Source organism: Chiloscyllium plagiosum, unplaced genomic scaffold (assembly GCF_037043375.1).
Source record: "Chiloscyllium plagiosum isolate Xiang-an unplaced genomic scaffold, Cpla_swu_hap1 HiC_scaffold_8, whole genome shotgun sequence".
Lineage (NCBI taxonomy): Eukaryota > Metazoa > Chordata > Chondrichthyes > Orectolobiformes > Hemiscylliidae > Chiloscyllium > Chiloscyllium plagiosum.
In genome coordinates this window covers 37,511,293-37,536,971 of record NW_028270146.1, presented here as the reverse complement: position 1 = coordinate 37,536,971, position 25,679 = coordinate 37,511,293, and the positions used below count along the sequence as shown (strand labels likewise).

At 40.6% G+C, this 25,679-nt stretch overlaps 1 protein-coding gene across 3 annotated transcripts; it reads right to left on the bottom strand.

The window, feature by feature from the left end:
- Window positions 1-451: 451 nt before the first annotated feature.
- On the bottom strand, window positions 452-23,220 carry LOC122553467 (homeobox protein six1). Of its 3 annotated transcripts, XM_087989710.1 has the most exons (4): window positions 22,507-23,220; window positions 10,840-21,251; window positions 2,022-10,663; window positions 452-1,263 (listed from the first exon to the last, which is right to left on the bottom strand). In XM_087989710.1, the coding sequence occupies exons 1-2, from the start codon at window positions 23,064-23,066 to the stop codon at window positions 20,948-20,950; spliced, it is 864 nt and encodes a 287-aa protein (XP_087845836.1). In that variant the 5' UTR covers window positions 23,067-23,220; the 3' UTR covers window positions 452-1,263; window positions 2,022-10,663; window positions 10,840-20,947. The 3 variants fall into 3 exon arrangements, with proteins under 3 accessions (XP_087845836.1, XP_087845835.1, XP_043553189.1); XM_087989709.1 differs by having other exon boundaries at window positions 2,022-21,251; XM_043697254.2 differs by having other exon boundaries at window positions 452-1,200; window positions 3,752-21,251.
- Window positions 23,221-25,679: the final 2,459 nt, after the last annotated feature.

The window sequence follows — 25,679 nt, the reverse complement described above, 5'->3', positions numbered from 1 at the left end:
TGCCCCTAAACTTTCTGAGCCTTACGTTCCCACTGAGGTGTCAGTGCCTGAGCAGGATGGTGTACCGGAGGCAGACTTGCTGATGCTTCTTCTGAAGCCTCAATAGAGTCTTTCTCAAAAGTTTAGAAGGTGGCTTCTGGCAGTGCAGGTAATTTCTCTACAATAGTGAGAGAAGCAGAGTACGGGTGGCAGAGAAAAGACTGTGGCACTTACCATGACACAACTGAAGAAGTCATATCAGACTTGAAACATTAACGCTGTTTATGTCTCCACAGATATTGCCACATCAACTGAGTTTCTCCAGCAATATCTATGTTTGTTTCTATTTGATATCAGTGGTGAAGAAGCTCTGGAAACTCTGAACAATGCATAGTTCTGGTGCCACTTTATAGAAAGGATGTGAATGTATTGGAGACAATGCAGATGAGATTTTCAAGAACGAATCCAGGGATAAGAAACTTGATTTGATTTATTGCCATGTATACCTAAGTACAGTGAAAAGCTTTGTTTACAAACAGTACAGGTAGATCATAGTTACCAAGGTGATACAGATCATAGGATGACAACACTTGGATAGAATGATGCATACAGGTTACACTGCGCAGAACGTGCATGAAGCAAGATCAGCATTTCCAACATCAACATTATTTGAAGTTACAGAGTCCATTTGTCAGTCTAATAACAGCAGGGAAGAAGCTGTTCTTGAACATGTTGGTGCATGTGTTCAAGCTTCTGTATCTTCTGCCTGATGGAAGAAGTTGTAGGAGAGCATTGCCAGAGTGGGAAGGGTCTTTGATGATGTTGGCAGCCTTTCTGTAGCAACATGAGGTGTAAATGGAGTTGGGAGGTTGGCTTCCATGATCGTCTGGGCTGTGCACACAATCTTCTTACAGTCCTGGACAGAGCCATACCACGCCATTATACCCCCAGACTGTATGCTTTCAATAGTGCATCTATAAAGGTTGGTAATGCCAAATTTCATGATCTGCCTGAGGATGAAGAAGCATTGTTGTGCCTTCTTGACTATCATATCTACACGGGAAGTCCAGAAGAGGTTATCAGTGATCGTCACTTGTAGGAACTTGATGCTCTCAACCCTCTCAAGCTCTGCTCCATTGATGTAGGTGGGGGCATGTTCTCCTCTTTTCATTGGAGGGATTGGAACTGTTCACCTTAGACTGAAGTAGGCTAAAAGGAAATCTGATAGAAGTTTTCAAAATTGTCAGGGGGCTGGATAGAGTGAATAAGAAGAAACTGTTCCCACTCATAAAAGGATCAAGAATGAGAGGGTGCAGATTTAAGGTAATTTACAAGATGATTAGGGGGTTAGATAGGGTTGACAGTGTGAACCTTTTCCCGCGTATGGAGTCGGGTATTACAAGGGGGCATAGCTTTAAATTAAGGGGGGGTAGATATAGGACTGAAGTTAGGGGTAGGTTCTTCACTCAGCGAGTCGTAAGTTCATGGAATGCCCTGCCAGTAGCAGTGGTGGACTCTCCCTCTTTATGGGCATTTAAGCGGGCATTGGATAGGTATATGGAGGATAGTGGGTTAGTATAGGTTAGGTGGGCTTGGATCGGCGCAACATCGAGGGCCAAAGGGCCTGTACTGCGCTGTATTCTTCTATGTTCTATGTTCTATGTACAAACAAGGCAAATGTGACGTGAGAAAAGACTTTTTCACACAATGCATGATTTGGGTCAGGAATTCATGACCTGAATGTGTGGTAGATGCAAGTTCAATTGATTCATTCAAGACAGCATTAAATGATTATTTAAACAGAATCAATGTGCAAGGGTATGGGGAAATGGAAGGAAAATGGTTCTAAGTCGTGATGTTCATTTATAGAGACAGTATAGACACAATGAGCTGAATGCACAGTAATGCTTCTGTGATTTTTGAAAATTATATTTTACAGTTGAATTAGTTAATCTTTCTACATGTTCTTTGTGATTAGGTACTGAAGCAGTCTATACTGAAATACAAGGGTTACCAGATTTTGAAGCACAGTTAATTGGTACCTTTAAAGATTCTGGAACAGGCGTATATTCCAACTGAATTTATTTCCCATTAAAACAAAATCATGCAATGTGGATGACATCTGCAATAAAATGTGCGCTCATTGTTTGTCAGCGTACTATATTCAGATCTGTAGCAGTGATTGGAAGCAACAGCTGCTGTTGATTCCCAACTTTAAATTCCAGAAGAACAGGAAGTGTGTTCCAGCCAGGACAGTTCTGCAATAACTGGGGTTGACTGTTCTGTTTGATGTTAATGTGCTATCTTGTCATGAAAAATTTGACAAAATGGTAGATTTGTATTCTTCATTAGATGATCAATCATTAAGTTCATTATCCAAATATATATATAAATTGTGCAAAATCCCTGTTTTATGGGATTGCGCAAAAGGCAACATTTGATGGAATGGAATGCAAAAGCATGCATGCCTTGTGGTGCAGTTGGCATTGACCTGGATTCTTCTGTCATGACAAGATCAAGAACATACACCATGAATTTCACTGTCTATCATGACGGGCATTCTGCTAATAGCTTATTCCTTATTTCCTGCATTTCTAATGAAAATACCCAGTAATGAGAAAGTCAGAAAATTAGAACAATCTCAGCCATGTGTTCTTTACAATCCAACAGATACATTGAATGTAAAGTATTTCACTTTGAAGAAGGAGCAGGAATTAATTGCAACAGGAACCTTGAAGAGCTTATTTGCTTTCACAATTAACAATTGAGGAATAACCTGGACTGAAGTAGCTTGGGGTACCAATTAAATACATGTCTTTTCTAATATTGAATGAAAGTGCAGAAATTTTTATTAGCTTAGTTTGTGTTTAAAACATGCCATAGGAGGAATCAACATCAGAGGATCAAAAAAAACAACACTGCTATGAATGCTTGGCTGCCAGTTATCTGAGTGGTAGCCTGACAGATACCTCCTGGCTAAAAGCCCAAAGAAGGCTTGTGAGGTCCTCCCTTCACAAATATATTCATACTGAAAATCAAGATCAAGTGAGATTTTGTTCTTCACTCCATGGGAGTTTCTGTTCTCCCTGATATTACAGATTATCATAATTTAAATATGAAGGCAGAGAAGAGAGCCAATATCTATCCTATGGCTTGTGCAATTTAACTGTGCTCAAAATAATCATACTCTGCATCATAAAAAGTGAGCATGCAGGTGCAACAAATGATTGGGAAGACAAATTAAATGTTGTCACTTATTGCAAAGGCAATGGTACATATAAGTAGGAATGTTTTGTAACATTTGGTAGATATTTAGATAACTGTGCCATTTAGATCTCCCTATTTAAGAAAGGACATAATTACATTAGATACAGTTCAGAGAAGGTTCACTTGGCTGTTTATGGGGATGAGGATATAACCCAAGAGGAAAGATTGGATCTGTATCTTTAGAATTTGGTAAAAAGTGATCTTACTGCAACATATAAGATACTGAAGGGAAATGCTGAAAGAACATGTTCTCTTGTGAGACAGAGACTAGCACTAGAGGACTTAGTTTAAAAATAAGGAATCTCCCATTTAAAACAGAGATGATGAGGATTATTTTTTTCTTTCAGATGGTTAAATTCTCTTCCCGACAGAGTAGTCGAGACAGATCTTTGAATATTTTTAAGGGACAGGTAGATAGATTCTTGTCCAGAGAGGAAGTAAAAATGTATCAAGAGCAAGCATAACAGTGGAGTTAAGGTTACAAACAGATCAGTCATGATCTTACCGAATGATGAAACAGGCTGGAGTGGCCAGGCTTGCTCCTAATTCGTATATTCCTGTGTTCAAAGCAACCATAAATGTTTATAGAGAATCATAGTTTGAAAATGGCTGTTTAAATTACATATGGGCCAAATTTTCCTGAAACTATCCAAGCTGTTTAAAGACAAGACCCAGGAGCCTCTTTTTCTGTCTTTACCAATGTGGTAATATGCTTTGCCAGTTTGATAATATGTTATTGATGATGAGCCCACATGCCCTGATTGGATTACTATATCTCCATTTGCGCCAGAAAAACACACTCATGCCACTGAATTGAAGGTTATTTTTTCTTGGGAATCTTACTGAAAATAATTTGAGCTTCCCAAATACATTTTTAGGTGGGCAGCATGTCACTTCTGTTGACTTCCAGCTTTTTGTCAGAAGTAAATGGTCAGCCCGGATAAATCTTAATGTAGTCAAAGCATGGTAGCAATAAGTATTCATTTTCTTTTATAACCAGAAAAGCCCCTGAGAAATAGCAGGAGATTTAAGAACTGTAGTGTGTGTTTTGTAGGTAACAAACTAACAGCTAAAAAGGACCCCGAGCAAGGACTAAACATAAATTATATTCATCAGAAAAAAATTTTAAAAACAGATACCAGCCCTTGTTTATTGTCTCTCTGTTACTTCATTCCTTGTTAGGTCACCTGGTTTTCTTTGTTAATTTTAAACAGATTCACTACTGTTGTAATTATTAAATAGTTTCTTGTGGATTCTGAATCTCTGGTTTCTTTCATTTAATTCCTTGTATGTTTCAGAACACCCAACTATCATGTTACGGCAGCCTATGTATTGTGGACTTGCCAATAACTGGAAACACAAGCTGGCACTTGTTTGCACATGAACGTTTTTCTGTGCCTGTATTAGTGAATAAAAACCCTCCTTTCAACGCTCTAAAACATCTTTAAGCACATGCTTCTTTAATTTCACTCTTAATACTAAAGGATTAAATCACTTTGCACCTGTGAGTTTTCTTCTTCATTGCATTTGAATAAAGGAAACCTATTTACATTTTCAACAACACAGTCACACTTTAATTTATGAGATTTCAGGCTTCTTCAGGAAGCCTCTTCTGGAGTACTCTGTGCACTTCTGGTCGCCCTGTCATAGGAAAGATATTATTAAATGGAGAGGGTTCAGAAAGGTTTTACCAAGTAGTTACCAGCAATGAAGGGTTTGAGTTATTAAAATACCCTGAATAGGCTGGGACTTTTTTTTACATGAGTGTAGGAGGTTGAGTGTTGACCAAATAGAAATTTATAAAATCATGAGGGGGCTTAGATAAGGTGAGTAGCAAAGGTACTAGAATGGGGGTGTTCAAAATTAGGGGGCATACTTTTAAGGTGAGATAGAAAGATTTAAAAGGACAGGAGGGGCTACTTTTTTACACGGAGATGGTTAGTGTGTGGAATGAACTGCCAGAGGAAGTGGTAGATGCAAGTACAGTTACGACATTTAAAAAACATTTGGATAAGTACATGAACAGGAAAGGTTTGGAGGGACATGGGCCAAATGCAGGAAAGTAGTTCTAGTTTAGTTTGGGAACATAGTCGGCGTGGACTTGTTGGACTGAAGAGTCTGTTTCTGTGCTATACGATTGGGTGACTCTTTGACTCTATAACTGGTAAATATCAAATTGAAAGGGATCAATAACCCAGCATGAAATGAGCACTCACAATGGTGCAGCTTCATTCTCTTGTTTATTTTTAGTTACATCCTCAGCAGCTGACCCATGATGTCAACTTAAAAAATGTTTTTGAATTTCACAATCATCTCACTTATAATTTGTGCGTTGGTTGCTGATCCAAGAGTCGTGTTTATTGCAAACAATATGCCAATCATGGTAGCATGAGAGTTTTAAAGTGTTTATTGGGTGTACTTAACTTAATTTCTGACAATTTTGCTGGTCTTTGTTCTCTGACTTGATATGGTTTTGAAAGTTTTGTTCCTACACCTTTCTCAGACAAGTACGTTTGCATATCGAAACTAATCTGTCAGGGGCTTAATAATGAGTAGTGAAATTTCTCTCACGTATTCATCAACTGAGACTAACACCAGGGATCTGCGTGCTATCACTGGCATTACTTCAAGAGTTTGCATTAAAAAATAAAATGGTGGACAGTCTAAAATAAATGTTTTTGATTTAGTTCTTGCTTTCAGTGAACCAAAACAAATTCAATTTAAATCACTGAACTACTCCATTATGGGAAGGTCTGAAATCTTCATGAGATTAGTTTTATTATACATCTTTTGTGAAGGTTGTAAAGGAAACTCACTCTCTTCCAAGTAGAACAATTTAACATGCAAACGGGAGATCTTCCAGCAGTAATATTACTATCTCAAAAGCACCAATATAAAGTTTATTTATTCTAAGATTGTCAGTGGATATTCTGTGTTTTACAATAGCATATGGGTCTCCAGATATATAATGCATTGCCCAAAATAAGAAAAGTGATGGAATGCAGAATGTATGAGACAAAGAAGGTATACAACAAGGAGGTGTTTCCATTTCTTGCGATCCATATTTGCTGAAGAATAACCTGGTGGGCTTATCTGTCAGACAATTGTAGGATTAATGCAGCATTATTGATATCAGTTTGAGAATCCAGAACTTTGTATAATAGTAGCACTGTATGGCAATTCCCAAGGTGCAGTTATCTTGGTTGTTGAACAGAGGACTAAATAGAAAATATCAGATATGTATCAACACATCCATGAGTAAGGACCTTACAGTAGCTAACCATACAGATATTATGTAAAACAGTAATTTGACTCTGACCGAAGCCTCCCCTCAAGCATTTACTCCATAAAAACCACCATTTGGTCTCTTCCTGTACCTGCCTGGCATAGTCTATCCTCCTGTCTTGAATTCTCACTTTGTTCCAGCACTCTTAGCTCTCATTTAGGATCCCCACTGTCTATTATGGATTATTCAAATTTCAACCCAGCTCACACATATCCTTCATTCTTCCCTGTCTCAGCCTCTGCAATGTGCAACTCCTCATCCTTATGACTTCAATCACCATGTCAAGTCATATTGTCCTCTATCCTCTGAATTCAGTAACCTTCCGTCCTTCCTAAACCTTCCCTCCATCTAAAATCTCCAATTCTTATTCATATCCAATAAGGTGATCCTTGCATCTCAAGTGGATTCGCTACTCGTGTGATATGGATCACAGACAAAGCCATCTCTATCCTACATTACTCCTAATGCCCTACTTACTTCCAAATCCCACTTCCTCCTACATTTAATCCTGGAATAAACTCTCTACCAAGTTACTTACAATTATTCTTTCAAACTCCTAAATGTCTTTTGCCAGCACTCTTTTTCACCACAAATCTTCTGCCAATGTCAATCTACTTAAATGCCGTCTTACTCTTACCTTTAAGACTCTTGTCTCCAGTAAAACTTTTCCACTTGCCCATCCCAGTTGTTTCCATTACTTTGATCTACACCTGCACTTCCTTGAGGTCAACAGACTCAAATTTGAGCATGTCTGCCACACAACAAGGTATCATTGAACCTCATTAGATATTATATTTCACCTCACTCTTCTCAGCCAATACTGATCTATTACTCCAGGATCACAATGAAAATGAAAAGTAATCCCCAACTTATTTTCTTTGTCACCAACCATCTCCTTAAGCTCTTTCCTTTGCCATTTCCACCCTTACCTCCAACATCAAACAATGATTTCAGATTTGTATTATCCATTTTCCTTACTAGTGCTGACTCCATCTCCCATTTCCCATCAAAGCATCTCTGTAGCCCTGTGTCCACTTCTTTCTATAGAATTCACTCAGCATTCTTTCTCTTTGTGATCCCTTCCTTTTGTCCCATTCCTGCTGAAGTCTGTATCGTCCAACGTCTCAACCCGCCTCTAATACTGACTGATCTTCTAAATGGTTTCTTTACTTCACCTGCTAGCGTCTCACTTTGAAATCATCATCATTCTCCCTTCAGAAAAAAAAAACATGATTTATCTTTCCTTGCAAACTTCCCCTTCCTTTCCAAAAGCTTTAAACATATTTGACACACCATCCTCCTCCGATGGCCCTTCTCCATCCTTTATCTGAGTGGGATTGTCCAGACTTGGCTGTGGAAAATTAAGAACAAGAGGCCAGAATCTGAAAATTACAGCTTGACAATTTAGAAGACAATCTAAAAAATCAGGAACCAGTTTTTCACACTAAGAGCAGTGAAGGAATAAAGTTCTCATCTTGGAAAGGACACATCTCAAGTGTTCAAAACTGAAATAAGTCAAAATTGTAGAGAGATAGGGATCAAATGTGGGTTAATGAAACTGAAGTATGAACATCTGCTTAAATAGAAAGTAGACTTGAGGAGCTGAATAGCCTGTTCCTAGCAAATCCCAATCGTTTTCCATCAATTCCTGGATTCACAATACTTAATTCACCCCATGCATTTAGCCTAAGTGTTCTACATTATGCTTAACACAATTAATAAATCACACATTAACTGTGTTAGGTACATTGATTGTGACAAAACTATAACAATAATACTCTCTTAATGACATACCACCTAAGGTCAAAGATAATTAATTCCGACTTCTTTAAGTGCACTGATTATTAAGTATACAAAGTTCACGAAGTAATTATTAAGTATACAATGCTGTGTAGTGCAGTGGTAGTGGTCCCTGCTTGTGAAGTCTGGGTTCAAGTCTCGCTTGGCCAGCAAATGTACTTCAACCGGTTGATTAACAATACTCAATGCTTTTGTAAATAAAATGCTGTTAAAAATCCAGTGTTAAAATCCAAAACTTTCCATCAGAAACCTATGGAGGATTCATTTTTTTAAGTTGATTGGATATATTTTTGCATATATTGAACACAATTTAAGACATTTTATTTCGTATGTGTTGATGTAAGGACACTCATGGGGGTACGAAAGAAGACATGAGTCAAACGGGATGCTCGTTACACGCATAAATTTTCGTTAACTTGCAGGGTTCAAGCTTGATTACACGTTGAGTGTGATTTGGAAATGGCGGTGTTGAACTGGGATGTATAAAGTTGGTTACGGATACGCCTGATGAAGGAGCAGCGCTCCGAAGACCAGTGCTTCCGAATAAACCTGCTGGACTAAGCCTGGTGTTGTGTGATTTTTTAAGAGTGCGCCCTGTCTGTGATTACCGAGCAAACCACGAGATGGCACCATCTGTCTGTTAAAAGACTAACCGACAACAATCCCTCTGGATAGCGGAGTCTCTGTTGCTGTAAGGCATGTTTTAAAGATGACGTGCAAGGTTAATCCAGAGTAAAAGTCCCTGTTGACGATGTTGAATATTCTGGAGTCTTCGATACCGTTGTAAGTGGGAAAGAGAAAATAACACGGGCAAAGCAAATCAAGATTCTGAAAGTGCAGTCCAGAACCCTAAGCGACAACATTCTAGCTACCCGACTAAAAGAAACCCATTAAAAACAATCCTAGGGTCTTAGATCAGAGAGGGAGGCCATTCGGTAACTCGCCTGTGCAAGCTTGTTGAGAGAGCTCGAGAATGAGTCCCTTAATGCTGTCTCCCTCTTCACGGAAAAGATCTGCAAATTAAGTGCCAATTTCCAGACAATTTCAGTGCAATATCTTCATTAATCAACCAGCGACCTCTTGCTTGTGAGTTTTAGTTTGCAGACATATTGGGCTCACTTACTCCCCCGGGCAATACTAAACATGATTAAGGTTAGCTCAGTCTGGCGTGGAGGATGAGGGCCCTATTTGCCCCGTTCACACACAAACTGAACTTGGCTTAAAAATGTACCTGGTAAAATTCTTCCATTGAAAATCATTTTAAAAGTGGGGCTGCCACGTCACATCTCGAAGTTGTTCCTGAAACAATTTAATTGTCTGGGACGTGAAGATGGTAAAAGCACTGGAAGACCGTGTCAAAATAAATACACCACTGTACAAATGTGATTAAAACTTCTTCACCCTGCACCACCGACACAGGGAGGTCAGGCTTTGAGCTGAGGCCTGCTCCCGCCTTGTGGGTGCATTTTTCTCCACAAGGCCCAGAAGGGAATACAATCCCCCACATTAATGAATGAGGGGCCTTCAGACTGGGAGTGATCCATTCGATCCTCAGAATTGAGCTGCCAGTGCTTCCCGGGGCTTGCAGTTCCGAGCTATCAAACCCAGTCTCGAGGATTGGCGCCCGTTTGAGCCCAAGTGCTCTGTAGGTTGTGTAAGAGAAGTCGATTATTAAATTATTACAAATCCCAGCATGAATTGACATGGAGTATAAAATTAACTCAGACGGGTGGGGGGAGAGTTGGGAACATCATTAATTTTCCACACCTTTTCCCTTTTTTAAAAATCTAGGTATTATTCTGCGATTTGTGCGGCGGAAATAATTCAATTACTGAGTTAGAAATAACATTGGAAAGGACTGTTTTCACTTGTGTTTTGGGAGAAGCGGAAAGCAGCCGATGTGAAACGAATGCCCCACACCATAATTGCATTGAACATCGTTAATGTGACGATTTTTTAAAACACAAGTATTTCCTTACATCTCAGAATACTTTTGATGAGCCTTGCGTCGTCTGTTTGAGTTTACGCGTGTATTTGGAGGACTTAATATTTTTCATTAAACGTGTTTCCAATGTAAAATTACATCTCCTTAACATTGAAATTAAAGTATGGTTCGTGCATGTCGTCGTTTAGGAGGGAACGGGTTAATATTTGTGTTATCGTGCAGTGAACATCATGGTTCAACCTGAGTCCAAAACTTCAAGCCGACCAATTGGGATTCTTTCTATTGAAATACCACCAACATTTAACGATAAATGATGTGGAGCCGAGAGAAATATATTCGTTTCCCTTCGACTCTAAGGTTGTAAAGATGCTTCGAAACAAAGATATCTGAAAAGGAGAAGACGAAAATTGAAATAGCTGGACTTCAGTTTTAAAATGTATTTGTGTAATTCAAAATATTTTTTTTTTAAAAAAACAGCATTTTTGCACTTAATTTTTTTGGAGTGGCGTATGCACAAATGCATGAATTCGAGTTTCTGAAAGAATCTAATGTTAGGTCTTACCTGAAAAGGTACAATAAGAGATTAAATGTGGATGTGCAGGACTGTGCAAAACTGGATTTAACAACGATGTTTTAACTCCGCAAACATATGATATTCCTCTGCAAAATGAACGCAGGATTCTGTTTCTTCTCAAATAGACTTTCTACGCTGAGGCCGACTCCTTTGGAAAAAGAAGTATGGACTGCAAGATCCCGATGATTGGACTCCTGTTTAATGACTCCCGCATCGCCTGTAAAAGTCTAATCATGGGAATGTCGGTGTTACAAACAAATTTGAAACGACTGCTAGTGTCGTCATAAAACTCTCACCTTGGTTAGAACTCAATTTGCTTCAGAAATCGCTGAGGCGTGTAATTTGCAACAGATTTGCTTCTGCTGTTTCACTTTATAGCAAAAAATCTTATGAACTCTGTCTGTAAGGGGGGTTAATTAATATTCCCGACGCAATGTGATGGTTCCTATTTTTTTCCGTTGTCCCTGAGTCATTCTAAGCACCCTGTTACCACTTCCCTGAAACAGAACACCCAATAGAGTTATTAGTGTGCCTTTCATTGAATATCAAGATGTCACAATTAGGTACTAGTCAGGTCAGATTTCACTGCTGTTCAATTCCGAAAAAATGTCTTTGGCCCATTTAACCATGTACAGTTTAAAGTTTGACGAATATACTCAATGCTTGAGTTAGAATTAAATGCATATCCTTCCCAACTTTGATAAATCTTCCCACACGTATGTGGGTTTGTAATTGAATAATTTTGCCTGATGTACTTAACGACTTTGAACCTAGTTCATTGCAATGTAGTGGCTTCAATATGTATTTTGAAATTGATGTTACTTAAATGACCGATTAATATTCAAACCCAGCTATATTAACGATGTTCTGGATGCTGCAAATATATATCAGCACATCTGGGTATAGGAATGGTTCCTATTGTCAACATCTTGTAAACTGCTTCCCTATTTTAACTTAAAACAGAGACAGAAAGCTGATATAGGCCATCTTTTACAGGTGCCATTCACTGTTGAATTATTAATGATTATTTAATTCGAGAATAGTTTATGCATTGTGCTGTGTGACTCATTGCTCCACATACAAATGCATATGTAGACATGGAAACTTGACTTTACCTATTGTAACAGAGATTAGATCGGCTCTGTAGCTTATATCGGCAAGTAGATATGACAATGGTTTTGTGGAAGCTCATTCTGACATTGCTGGTGAAGTAAGTGATGATTCATTATCATTGTGGCAGCACGTTGCAGATATAAATGTGTAGCAATAGAACATGATCATGATAATGAGATAAAGTGAGGGACATTCTGCAACTGAGGAGCCAAGCAACTTTCATTAGCTTACAAAGCTGTTATGCTGTGGAAAAAAATATGGTTAGATGGAGTTCATTTTGAACTCCTCGAAGATCACGTGGTAGGCGTTGTTGGCTATGAAATACGGCAAACAGAATTCTGTGAGCAATGCGCATATTTGAAAAGGGATGTTATTTTTGGGATGAAAAGTGCTTATTGTACACTTACGAAAATGTTGACCCATTTAAAGGGCTGCTTAGACAGACATTTCTAATAAATGTGGGAGCAGGCTGCCAGCTCTCTGCTCAATGTGACGGCTGTTTTGTCTCCGCCATCTAGCTGCAGAATAATCCGGGTAGGTTCCTGTCAGTCTTTGTGTTTGCTCCGGGAGATGTTGGCTGAACGGATCGAGTTACAACTTTCATTTCCTGAAATGTTTGAGGGGACATCCAGAGTTTTATCCTCAAATCAGCCAGACCCACGAGCTCGTGTTTCAGAGCCTGTCAATCAGCTGTCACTGAACAAATGGCCCTTTTTTTAAGAAAAGGAGATGGAGATCTACCTGTTATTCATGACCTTTTAACAGGTGATCGCTCACGGTAAGAACAGGTAGTAATAATGATTTAGCTTGTCCCTTGTTTCCTCTTTTTAAAATGCTGGTAAGTGAACACTATCCCTTCTCTTCCCCTTTTTTTGAGTTCTTTAAGACAGATGCATACATCAAATGTAAGTCAATATCTGTCGTGTTTTTAAAAAGTTGGCCATTCATAAAAAAAAACAGCGATTACAAATAGCACCGATTTTCAATAAATCCTTTGTGAAAATAACATCGTAAGAATATTGGTTTTGAAAGTGCACACTTTTTGTCGCATTTAGTTGATCAGACAAGGATATAATTTCACTTCTTTATGCAATGGAGACCTTAGTACAATCTTTGCATCAAATCAGTGGCCCCTTCATTTTTTAACTTCCTACATAGTTTTGACGCAATGTTGTCCTTTTTTGAGGCCCTTCCTTCGGAATAATACATACTTATGAAAATGCAGCCTAATTCAGATTTTTTTTTCCCCAGTACAAGGTTGCTTCTTGGCTTTAAAACCCCGCCAGATAGAAAATGAAAATTTAACTCGCTGGCCAAATCCAACTAGGCAAAGGGGCTGCTAAGTAAAAATGGGTCCAAAACAGACCACTCTTCTAAGTATGCTGTTTACCATGCATGCTGGGGTTCGGATTCGCTCTGATTATTAATTGGTCGTCTCGGAAACGTTAGCAACAATTGCTGATTGATTGAGTACCTCAGCAAACAAAGTTTATTCTCGCATTTGAAGTGAGTCGAAGTTCAGAATTTTGTTCTGCGACATTCAGCATGTCTGAGGAAGTCTACTCTGTAACATTGACTGAACTGTGGGCAACTTTGAACTGAATCACAGTAAAACAGTGAACCACAATAGATACAGATGTAAATCCCACACTCAACTACTTTCACGAATGAATAACATAGTAACAGGCATTGCACTAAACTGGATATGCAGCTTGCAATGCGTTTCTGATGTTAAGGGTGTTGTCCTTAGTATGTCACTATAAATAGAAATTAAAACAGAAAGTGCTGGAGAATGTCAGGATGTCTGGCAGAATATGTGGACAGAGGTACAGTAATTCCTTCTGCATAGAGACAGATCATTTTGAGTTGCAGAAATGTTTAGGTTCTCTACTTTATGTAACGAGTGCACCTCACCCTCATAACAATGCTCCTTTTCTCACTAAGGATTTTGATCAAGTACATTCCCATTAACACCCTTTAAATCAATACCGAATGCACTCACCCAGAGGCTGGCATGTCAAAGTAAATTCTAATTTTAATGTAACTGGCACTTCGCCAATTAAACCTTCCGCTTCACCTTTTGGATTTTCAAATTGAGAGCGAGCAGACAGGCTGTATGTTTCTGTCAAGTGTTCCCTGAAGCATTCTATCATGGGGCTAAGACGATGTTCATGTGCAGCCCTTTAAAACATCTAATCTACCTGTTTTCCGAAAGAGCCCTGTCCCAAACCATTAGCCGAATGTTTGTTATTTACTGCCCAATGTAGTTAATTAAGTCTCCCGCAGATTGGAGATTTCCACTGGTCAGTTGTGAGTAAAAGCGGACACATTTGCGGTAACGCCTTTTTAAACTCTTTCCCCGGTGTTACCGCCACAAATGAGGATTAACGAAAGCCCAGTTTTACACACATTGCAGCTACTTTGTCTCTGAGAAGAGTTAAATGTCTTTGTTGCTCTATGACATTTGAAGCTCCACTGCACTCCTGTGTCTCTCTGCGGTACCATCTCGCCTCAAATTACAGCTTGCTCACGGCTCATGTATTTTTTCACACACACAAAAAAATCGATATTTCAAGTACGGAAAGTAAAAGATCGGGAAATTGCATACTCTTTGATTTCCCGGAAAACCAAGAAGAAGGGCGAAAGGGAAACGCTACCTTCTCCCTCCCGACCCCTCCATTTTATCCCATGAATGAAGAGGCACTTGTGCTGTTTTGCAGATATTTTTGTACAGCCCCGGCACAGCCCGATTAAAGCGAGAGCAAGGTCACCAGAGCAAGTGACGGATATCTGATCTGAACTTATTCATGAAGACAGCTCTGACCGGGGTACATTTTCAAGCTTGCCTTTACTTCAGTGGTACGTTGATCAGGACCGACCACCTGGGAGCCAGGTCACACTTTGTGTGACTCCGGGGAGCTGCAAGGTGTATGTTCAACCGCACCACACTGGTACCGCGTTGGAACCGAGCAGTTATCACCGCTTTCTGATCTTACAATTCGAAATCACATTGTGTAAAACGCCTCCACATTCACCGCCGCTACACCGTGATAATACCTTGAAGACCAATTTCCGGAAGAAATAAGCCGCTCAACCCTTGCTGTACATAAGGCCAGGATCTAGTTACAGGGACCACTATTTATGCGGGAAGAGTGCGCGTCTGTGTCTAAATGGCGAGATCATAGGTTCGCCATGGTCACACAATAACCCCGCAGCCCCAACACGCACCCTGACCTGCCGCATGGCTGCAGGGGCTGGGGCTGAGTCTTCTGCCCTCACATTCAAGCGACCGCTCGGCTTGCCAGCGCTCTGCAGTCATTCCCGCTTTAATCGCTCGGTTGCTTTGGGCAACATGTGATGAGGGCCTTCCTGAAGAAGGGCTTATGCCCGAAACGTCGATTCTCCTGTTCCCTGGATGCTGCCTGACCTGCTGCGCTTTTCCAGCAACACATTTCCAACATGTGATGACACAATATCTGCAACCGACGGGTGCCAAGGGTAGATAGAAATAACTGTTGTGGGCATGGCACTCATCCGTTACTGATACAGGAAGGAACATCGTTACTTTCGGAGCAGCTGGGGATCCGTTATTTTATTATTGGATTCTAACTGCAGCGACGGCATTGAGGGAAGTTCATTGCTGATCCGCAGCGATTAGCTGCCCCTTTAACTGAACATTTGTTCAAATAAGACGCTGCTAAAAGCAGCCGAGACTGTTGGTGTAGAACCAGGCATTAAGCAGTAATTCAGGTATCCCAACAGGCTGGTTGACCTTGGTGGTTTTGTTGCTGTGATTTAGTGCATCTACTTATGAAACATAAATCATAAATCACCCTTCAACACCTTCGTTTTGATTGCCCCTTTTCCTGCATTGAAAAACTTTTTTTTACGAGCAGCAACAACAAATCATTTCATTCATTACAAACAACTTCTTAAAAATTCTTTTTGAGAATGTTTTGCTGTTATTTTCCCATCAGTTGAGGACGCTGCCTCTCCTGTCCGCATGGGGTACAAGCCGCTCCTGTCTGGCCTTACATTTCAAATAAGTTAATCATTCAGTTACTGAGCATTATGTCGGCTGTAGCACGGCTACCTCCACTCGTTAAAGGACCGTCCAATATTTAATTATGCAATGAAAGGCAAACGTTGACTTTGTAAGAAATACCCTATCTCCTGGCTTATGAGAACTTGTGGCATTACTCCTCGGTATATGGACACTTGCTCAATCACGTGATCGCAATGCGTGTCCCGCCAGATCGCATTCATTAAAACCTCTAATTAAACGTCTGGTTTAATGATACCGCTGCATATTTTTTGCATTAGCAAAACCAAGGTGAATTTAATGGTATTAATTGTTGAATAAAATACCGTTGTCTTATTGTCAGTTCCACTCATCAGTTAATTCTCTCAAAGTGTTCGCCAAGTTTACTCCTCACTGGTTAATTGCCTTCTTTCGTTTTACCTAAACGATTTCATTTCTGCATTCTCATTGCACACAACGTTTACTTGCTGCAGATTTTGTTCAAACACATTGCAGCAAAATACTGGCCAACCACGTGGCAAAAGTATCTGAAATAAGGCGGTTCCCCGTTTCCCCATTATCAAGCTGCAATGCAAGAAGCTGTCTAGGCAGACTGAGGCACGGTTCAAACGCTAAAAAAAACACACACAACTAGCCAGAAACACAAAGGTGGATATGTACAGAGAGAGAAATCACAGACAGGAGAGAAACATAGTTGCGGAACGGAGGATTGACATCGCCAAAGGACACACTGAAAATGGCTGTAAGAGCTGACGAGATGACAGGACCTCGAGAAAAGCTCTCAGACACAGCTTCCAAACTACCACAAACAACTTCACATAAAAAGCATCAACTCGTCCTGTCTGATATTAGCGATCAGGCCCGAAGCCTGCTCTCAGTTGGTCCGACTGTCCTCTGGAAAAACGAAGCCTTGGCGAGTCAAGTTTAAAATCTTGGTGGGAGACAGTGTTGGAAATTCGGTGCAGGTAATACACACGGGAGATCCAGGCCCCAAATCACTGACAGTCGCTACTGCAGGAGATCAATTGGTAAACAGAAGAATAAGGCAAACAAGGTGATGATTGTTCTGAAACCGATGGTAGCTCCTGTTTTCCATGCTAGACCAACCAGCAATCTGCTCTTTGTGATACAGCAGTGACTTGTATATTTATGTGCATGGAGTACAGATTGCAATGGCCTGACAATAATCCACGTTTCATGTATCGATAAAGATGAGGATTCTTGAAGGAGCAATCTTCACTTTGGTCCTGAAGTTTTGGAAAGCATTTATACAAATGTTTCAAAACAGTTATGACTTGCAAATAGCATTCAACTCAAAAAACGTGTTAACCTTCTCAAGTATGTCGGAAGTCAACAGATATTCTCTCCAATGTCACCTTTATTGCGATTGCTATTTGAACATACTCCCTCGCTGTTCTATGTCCTTTTTACTGACTGTAGTTTTGTCACCATTTCGTGCAATAGGGCCAAAGCTGCATTATATACTGGGCCGGAGGTTTGTTTGACGTCTATCAGACACTGTTGTCTATTTCCCAGCGGACTTTCCTCGCAATTTTCAACCGGATCTTAAAAATTGCAGTTCGATGACAGCCATATTTTGAAATGGGCTTTACAAGACGCATCTGCATTAATCAAACACGTTTCCTTCAAACATGTTTTCTACAGGCATACTTTATCATTCGGTTTTGACACTGTTTTGCATTTCAAACAGCCATTTTTGTATTTCTGATAATTCAAACCATAGATGCAAGCCAATCTTCGAGCTGAAGGAAATAATTTATAAAATTTGCCAAATGTGAGTGATTCCGACCAAAGAATTAAACTTGCCCCCGTTACATTCTGGGATGGACCATAGAAATAGACATTGCCCTTTTATTTAGAAACAAAATTCAATTAGCTACAGCATGCTAATTACTCCTGCCAAAGGCCGCGACTTGGGGGCTATAGAAAAACATAAGCACTGTTGGCGAATTTAAATAAAGAATCTAATTTTTGTGAGCACGCTTAAAATGTAAAGAAAACAAATTTGAAATCAGCGCTGAGGTGCTTCTAAAAACACAAAAGCCTGAATTGAATCCCTGTAATATTTGCCAAAATCTGCTCCACATTCAACAGGCGCAGTGCAGGGCAGCGGCTGGTTCACATTAACGCCAGGAAATCCTCAGTTCTCTCCAAACTCGAGCTGTTCAAAACAATTACCCTCATCTCATAGAAGGCCTTTTTAGTTTCCAGCGAAGAGTGTCTGGAGGCCAGTCGTGTGTTTATTTTATATGTAGAAGAAAACTCGACCAAAACCGAATGTCTTTTCGTGGCCGTTGGGGCATGGGGCGCTTTACTGTTGGAGCTGCGATTTCAGGATTACTGACAATAAAATGCCCCGAGTGTAACAAGATCAAAGTCACCCAGGAGCGGGCCATCGTGATGCTACGATTTCTTAACACTTGCAGTGAAAGATATTAAAGCACAACCTATAGGAAAAGTAAAGGTAAAGGTCTCCAGCGGTTAGTCCCAACATTGAAATATCCGTTTGATGTAGAGGGTCTGCAATGAACTCCTGAATTGGCTTCGCCATCCTCCTGGGTTGCTTTAACTCATTTGACCAGAAATCCGTGTTAAAACCCAATGCAAATCTTTCAAGAGGCCCAATGAAAGAAAAAGCAATGAAAACAAATCTGTTCAAAAACATATTTTCACGTATTCTTAAAAAGAGAAAACCCCAACATGGAAGCTAGGGACAAATAGAAATGTGTTGACACGAGGTGGGAGTAGTGGCTATATTGTTGAAGGTTTCTTCGAAGCTTGTTAAGTAAAATAAGCTTGCAAAATTGATAAACTGTTTAAAATCTTTGTAAAGATCCATCCCATCATCGCTTCAGTCATCTTACTCCCCTCCCCCCCACCTACTAAAGTTGTCATAAAGTTGCCATTCCGCCAACATCTACTGGGAAGTGATGGTGTTGGTCACAGTAGCTCTTTATGCTGCCGTCTCTATTAATTGCATCACCAAGAATCGGAGAGGGCCGAAGAAAAATGACGCGTTGTAAATATGCTCGTCTCTTACGCGTAGCCCAATATAAGCTAACTTTCTCTTTCGATCCTAAGTAACAATTAGGACGACTTCACTAAAGTCATCCTTGCGAAACGGACGTATATTTTACACAGGAATTTTGCATAAACTGAGTTAATCCCGAGTGAGAGTCTGTCCTCCAGAGGGGGTGAGATTTCCATGGCCCGAAACATACAGAATAAACATTCTGCAATCTTCAGTAAACCAGAACCATATACTATCAAAGGATATTAGCAACACGACACTCGAATAAAGCAACGGGGAACCTTCTAACGAGTGCTTGTCATTGTTCTAAATATATAGATCATTTTATTTCAGTTTATCGATTTTTTTCCCTGCATCTTTTTCCCTGCAGTTGGTGAATTATTTGTTGTTGTGGCATTTTACTCCACAACATATGTAAAGAAAATGCAAGGAAGTTGGGGGTCCGAAATAGAAATTTTAAAATGACCTGCCAGTTGACTTGGAGATTGCTTTATCTTTAAGCTGTTGGAGAGCTGTGAATGATTCCTCCTCAGTTACGAACGTGATGGGTTATACAATCGCTACACCTCTTTGAAACCCATGGCAGGCGGATCTGACAAGCTGGGACCCAACTTTAACGTTTTGGGACAAATATCCCGTTCGGGGCAGAGGCAAGAATTGAACAAGATTTCAGGGGTTTGGTTATGTTTGTAAAGCAGACTGTCTGAAAATATTCAGAAGACAGAACACAATCTATTTGGAGAGGGCTCCGAAAGCCAATGCTTCCAAATAAATCTGTTGGACCTGATGTTGTGATTTTTTTAAAAACTTTGTGCACCCCAGTCCAGCACCGACACCTCCAGATCATTTTTGGAAAGGGGTAGCGACTTGCATTTTCCGGCGACTAAGTTCAAAACAATTTTTTTCTCTCTCAGAAAGCGCACTCGGAAAATGCCGAATTATTGTTCCTAATGCCCCATCGAAATGGATTCCCGATTTGATGTAAACCCAACACTTGCTATCTGGAATTGAAGAGGGAAATTCAGCATCATATTACTTTGCTCCCATAAGGTAACGGTTACTCACCGGGATATAGCAGAGGGGAATTTGTAGATGTCAGGCGAGACAATAGGGAATCAACATCTGGGCGTTGCTTAGTTGTCCTCGTGCTAGATATTGACAATATAACAGCACATTAATATTGCCGAGTTTCGCCTGAACTGCGAGCTTCGGAGAGCCTCATCCAATAATAATTTCCAACACCATTTTCTTAAATAAACCAACTTCTAAATATATTTTTTTCCAAAATCTGAAAAGGAGACAACATAAGCACGTGCTTTTCACATGTTTGGATTTTATTATAAACTACTTCCATGTTACTCTCCATACACCACTGGTGACAACGTACTGTAAACTTGGAGTCGTTTCTGTGCCTGAACTCTGCCTGATATTCAGTGGAGTTATTCTTTCTCTCTGTCTCTCTCGGCTGTTACCTCAGTTATAGCCCGTTCGTCCTACTCGATGCCTTACTTCAGATTCGCAATCAGTTAATTGCAAGGAACGCAAACAGATGGAAAACGAGAGATAAATCCAGGTTGATTCTGACAGATGCATTAACCTGGCAGAAACAGGATCAGCCCGCCAAATGTTGCATTTGCAACGCTTTTTGTGCAGTGGGGAGAGCGTAAAGATTTGAAGAGCATTAAGTGAGAAATGAAGCCTCTCAGCAGTTCATGAAGGCGGTTTGTTTTCCTCTAATGAACGACAGCGGTCTCGCTTATTTTTTCACAGATTAAGTACCATCAGTTGAAATTCCATAACATGGACAGGACTGTTCAATTATTTACACAGCACAGTACCGGAGTAGCTGATCAGTTCACTGTTCGGCTGTCCACTGAGGATTTGTTCTTTTACGATCCCAGGTCGACCAGGCTGGATGTGAGAGTGCCGAGCAGTGAGTCCTGGAGTCCATGCGGATGGACCGGGCCAGCGTGGCCGCCTGGTGACGAGCTCAGGCCGTGAAGAGAGAAGGTGGAATCCACAGATTGATTCACGCTCCCTGGCAGCAGTAAGACAGGACTCGCGGAGCAGTGATCTGGGCTCTGGGGCGGTGATAATTCCTCGTCGGAACTCGACATCAGGTTTTTACTGCGGTTGATAGGGGACAACTGGTTTTGTTTATTGCCAGAGGTGTTTGTGTTTTCAGTGTTTTCCCTATTGGAACATCAAACATAGTAAGAACTCAAAAGAAATGACGGCTGTAAATATATCTAAGCGAGAAACCTCACTTATTCTCAATACTTAATAAATGTCCCCCTACTCATCGTGAAGTGGCTCCCCGCGTCGTGATAATGTGAAATGAATGCTTATAGCGAGCGTTAGCTTACTCCAAGCAAACATTTCATTAACTCCGACTTAAGCATTTATAACGTAGAACTTGGCTGAGACTATACTCTCGAAATGAACGGCCAGTCTATTTCACAGGTTGGCGTAAACGAGAATCTGAGGTAGACACAAGCGAGATTACCTGTGCAGTCAGGGATATATTTGCTTTGTATTTGTAAGGGTGGGCTCTGTCCCTTCATTATTGGAGGAATTGCTCGAAAAACAGTAATGGGAGAAATAATGATTATTAATATCAATATCAGTAATTTTAAAAAATCAATATAGACTTAAATTGATGAAAATCCCGTGATAAAGGAATGACGGGAATAAAACGCATCTTTTTTTGTTCTCAACCACAATATAATAATGGTTCAACTTCACTTGGCATCAGCTGGTAGTAAAAATGAATAGATCATTCAGGAGATGAATATTATCTGCTCTGTATCCAATAATTGATGACATCTTCAGGTAAGACTATGACAAGGGCAAAATGGTGTGCAGGCCGCTGCTTTGCTTTGTTTATTGTACATAATCTTTCTGACATTAAGAATTAAAATTCTCCGATTGATTTCGACATTTTAATTTCCAGTCTGATATTTTCTGTCCGGGACTGTTTATAAATGAAAATAACCATATGCGTCAGGCTACTTTTTTTTAAAGGAAAGTTTGCATTGCCACAGATTAAATACAGATTCCCCAATATATTTTTTTTAAAAATCGGTGATACACGTTTATCGTTTAAATGTCATATCAATACTCTTTAAACTTAAAGGTTATCGCTTTATTACAGAAACGAAATATAATGCAACGTTGTAAAATATATGTTGGTGCTCAGTGGCCACAGTTAAGACACAGACAAGGGCGCCCCTGAGCGGGACCCTGAGTGACTGAGTGAATGAACAATTCCCAGCCCGGATAGGGAGTTGCTTTTATCCCTTGTTACACCGAGAGAAAGCCTCCCGCGAGTCAATCCGTGTTTCGACGCAATTACTCCCGGCTTCCCCGCCTCCTCAGCCCCAGTTTTTCTCTCTCCTTCTCCTCCCCACCCCCGCCCCACGCAGTTAAAGGGGGTAGCGATCCTTACCTCTCTTTGGCCTCGGCCGCTCGGTCTCTCTGCCTCCTGTTTTTGAACCAGTTGCTGACCTGAGTGGTAGTGAGTCCAGTCGCCTCAGCCAGCTCCCGCTTTTCTCTCGGAGACGGGTAAGGATTGTGAGCGTACCACTCCCTCAGGACACCCCGCGACTTCTCCTTAAAGCAGTAACTGGTCTCTTCCCCGTCCCAAATCGTGCGGGGCAGCGGGAATTTCCTCCGCACCCTGTACTTGCCCACAGCGCCGAGGGGCCTCCCGCGCAGCTTCTCGGCTTCGATGTAATGGGCCTTTAACCAGAGCTGCTGCAGTTTGGAGTGGTTGTGAGGAGAGAACTGATGGCTCTCGAGGATCTTGTAGAGTTCACGGAAGTTGCCCCGGTGGAAAGCCACCACCGCCTTGGCTTTGAGGACGCTCTCGTTCTTGTGGAGGTGGTCGCACGCTGGGAGAGACCAGAGGAACCTGCCCAGCCTCTCCAAGTTGCCTCCTTGCTGGAGCACCTCGCAGACACACGCTACTTGTTCTTGTGTAAAACCGAAAGAAGGCAGCACTGACATGGCTCACTCGCGAGTCAGGGTGTAGTATCCACAATCTGATCGCCAAAAACAAAGAAAACAACAAAGATCGCTGAGGCCAGGAAGGGTTAACAGATCCAGACAGAAGTCGCCGATACCCAGCGGCTGATACTCTAAAGCGCTCCTGTTAGGGGCTGGCTGCAGTATACTGTTCCCATCCTAGTAAGTGCGCATTAATAGTGATGACCGGCCGCTGATTGGCTGCACTTCCCTCCTACCACTGCAAGAGACAAGAGCAAAGTCTTCCTAAATGAAGGACTCTGGAAAACACGTCAGGTCTGAAACCCGAGAGCTTCTCAAATGTCACCTGCGGGATTGGTCGCCTTTACATTACAAATCAATTACCTTTCGACTCGGTTTGAAGAGCTCAATGTATTCCTCTCAGGAATCAACTTCCTATTTGCATTTTTTGGAGGGGTCACTCAATATGCAAATTTTATCGCTCCAACTTAGGCCACAGTTCATTATTATTTCTAATTGACCGTCCTTCTTAAAACAAAGCTCATTATTTTACAGCAGCTTATTGTCACTGAGAGGTGACTGAAGCGTTCCACTTGTATTATTATTTTCCAAAATATCTATTATTTCTTTTTAGGAAAATCGTGTGCAAAGGTAAACGGCAGCTGATCTATGGCAGCACATCTGCTTTCTCTTTTGAGTGTTTTGCTTTAGGTAGTGAATAGCAGTGAGTTGAGCTTGAAAAGTGTATAAACACAACCTTTGACTGAAACTTTAACATACAACAACACGGGGAATACTAGCTCTGAAATTAATTTATACAACCTTGTATACTCTGTTTACAAATGGTAGCCTATTCCTAACAGTTCTTCTGGACAGGGACAAAAATACTAATTTAAATTGCTTTTCATAACATAATTAAAATGCTCCTTTTAATGTTGGAAGTGCGCTTTTTTAAGTACCGAACATTTTCATTTCAAACCTCGGATGAATTCTTCAAAAGGGATGCCTTGCAATCTGATTTGCCGTTCGGCAACGAGAAGAAACAGGACATTTTCGGAAACATGACCCCTCTGAGTGTCCCTTCTGCAGAGGTTTACACCCTCAGCGCTTTGGTTTCTACATTGCTCAAAAGCATCCCAAACCAATTAATCTTATCATTCGGGTACTTTTATCACATTTTGAAATTATATGATAGAGAAATACCTAAGAACCCCTGTAACCTGTGTCTGATGTAGAGGGCAAAGGATACATTAATATATGGACTAATTCTGATGGGTCTGTACACTCTTCATCTACCATCATGATGTGGAGTGGATGCCGTCGCTGCTTGAGTATGGATTCGACACGGGCCAGGAAATCAGAGTAAACCTGTCCCAGACCTCAGGTAGGCATTTACTGGAAGAGTGAGGAATTATAATGGGCAGCATCGCAGTTACTGGGGGGATTTGATGCAATTTTCCATGTTTCAGTCTCATTCTTAGCTACAGTTAAAGTTCATGATGTGATGAGCGCTTGGTTTAATCATTGCCATAGTAGTGAACATGAACATGTGCATCAGACAAAAACAAGGTTTTTAATCTTTTATTTTCTCTCAGAAATGTGATTCATATTAAATTTGTTCTTGTGTTATGAATTGTGTTATGACATTCAATTTACGCTGATTATTTACAGAATTAAAAATGTTCCAAGCAAAAATATTATAGCAGAAACTTCTTTCAGGCCTAACTTAAGGAGGGCTGGGGGAAAATTGTGCCTATAACTCAGAGGGAAAGCCATCCAATTTTTAGTCACCATTGATACTGTACATTTGTTATCGGATTAACCTGTTAGTTTTCATGAAATGACAATGCAAACAGTTGGCGGCGTTAATTACCTAAAACTATCTTTAAACGCTAGTCTTTAACAATTAATTGGAAGAACACTGAAGCGGTTACACTTCTTTATCTGCGATGATAATCAAGACTGCTCGGGCGCTCCGAATGGGAGAGGAGAGCTTGACTGATAAAGGGATTAAGCGGTGATCTGTCAGATACGTGTCTTTATTTAGAATTGTTGATTCAATCAGATACAAAATTAGAAGGGAAAAGGCATTGCCCTGCTATGTGGCTCAGTGGCTGCTTTTCTTTCCTTATTTTAGAGCCCAGGAGGTGCGAGATAGGGTTAGGGAGCAGGGCTGGCTCCTGACAGCAGGGATGTCTCCACTTGTGGCAGATCCTTATTGACAAGGCAGCTGTTTGGGGACCGGAACCGATCCTTAACCCTCTCTCCAAGTCAGGATCTACCGTAAATCACTGAAATCGCTCGCGCATATAAACTGCGGTACAGTTAGTTTCCAAACTTGGATGAGTGTCTGAGATGTTGTGATATGATTAGGTGTGTCTGCCTATTAGGTGATACTAGAAAAATAGAAAAATAGGTATCCTGTTAACTATTAAGTTCCACGAAACAACTTGAGGTCGTGAAAGACGCTCTCTCAATGCAAGTTCTTTGTATTTCTAAACCGCGGACTAGCGTCCCAGTTCAGAACAGCACGAGGAAACTCCAACTACGATTTAAATGTATTATTCTCCTAGAAGCTAAAAACAAAACCAAATATAATTACATTGAAATAATTGGCATTAGCGGAGTGGGGAA

Excerpts from the sequence above, each read along its gene's own strand:
- LOC122553467 (XM_087989709.1), bottom strand. The coding sequence starts at position 23,066 with ATGTCAGTGCTGCCTTCTTTCGGTTTTACACAAGAACAAGTAGCGTGT. Across the intron at positions 21,252-22,506 it reads GCGGCCGAGGCCAAAGAGAG|GGAAAACACTGAAAACACAA; the intron begins GTAAGGATCGCT and ends ATGTTCCAATAG.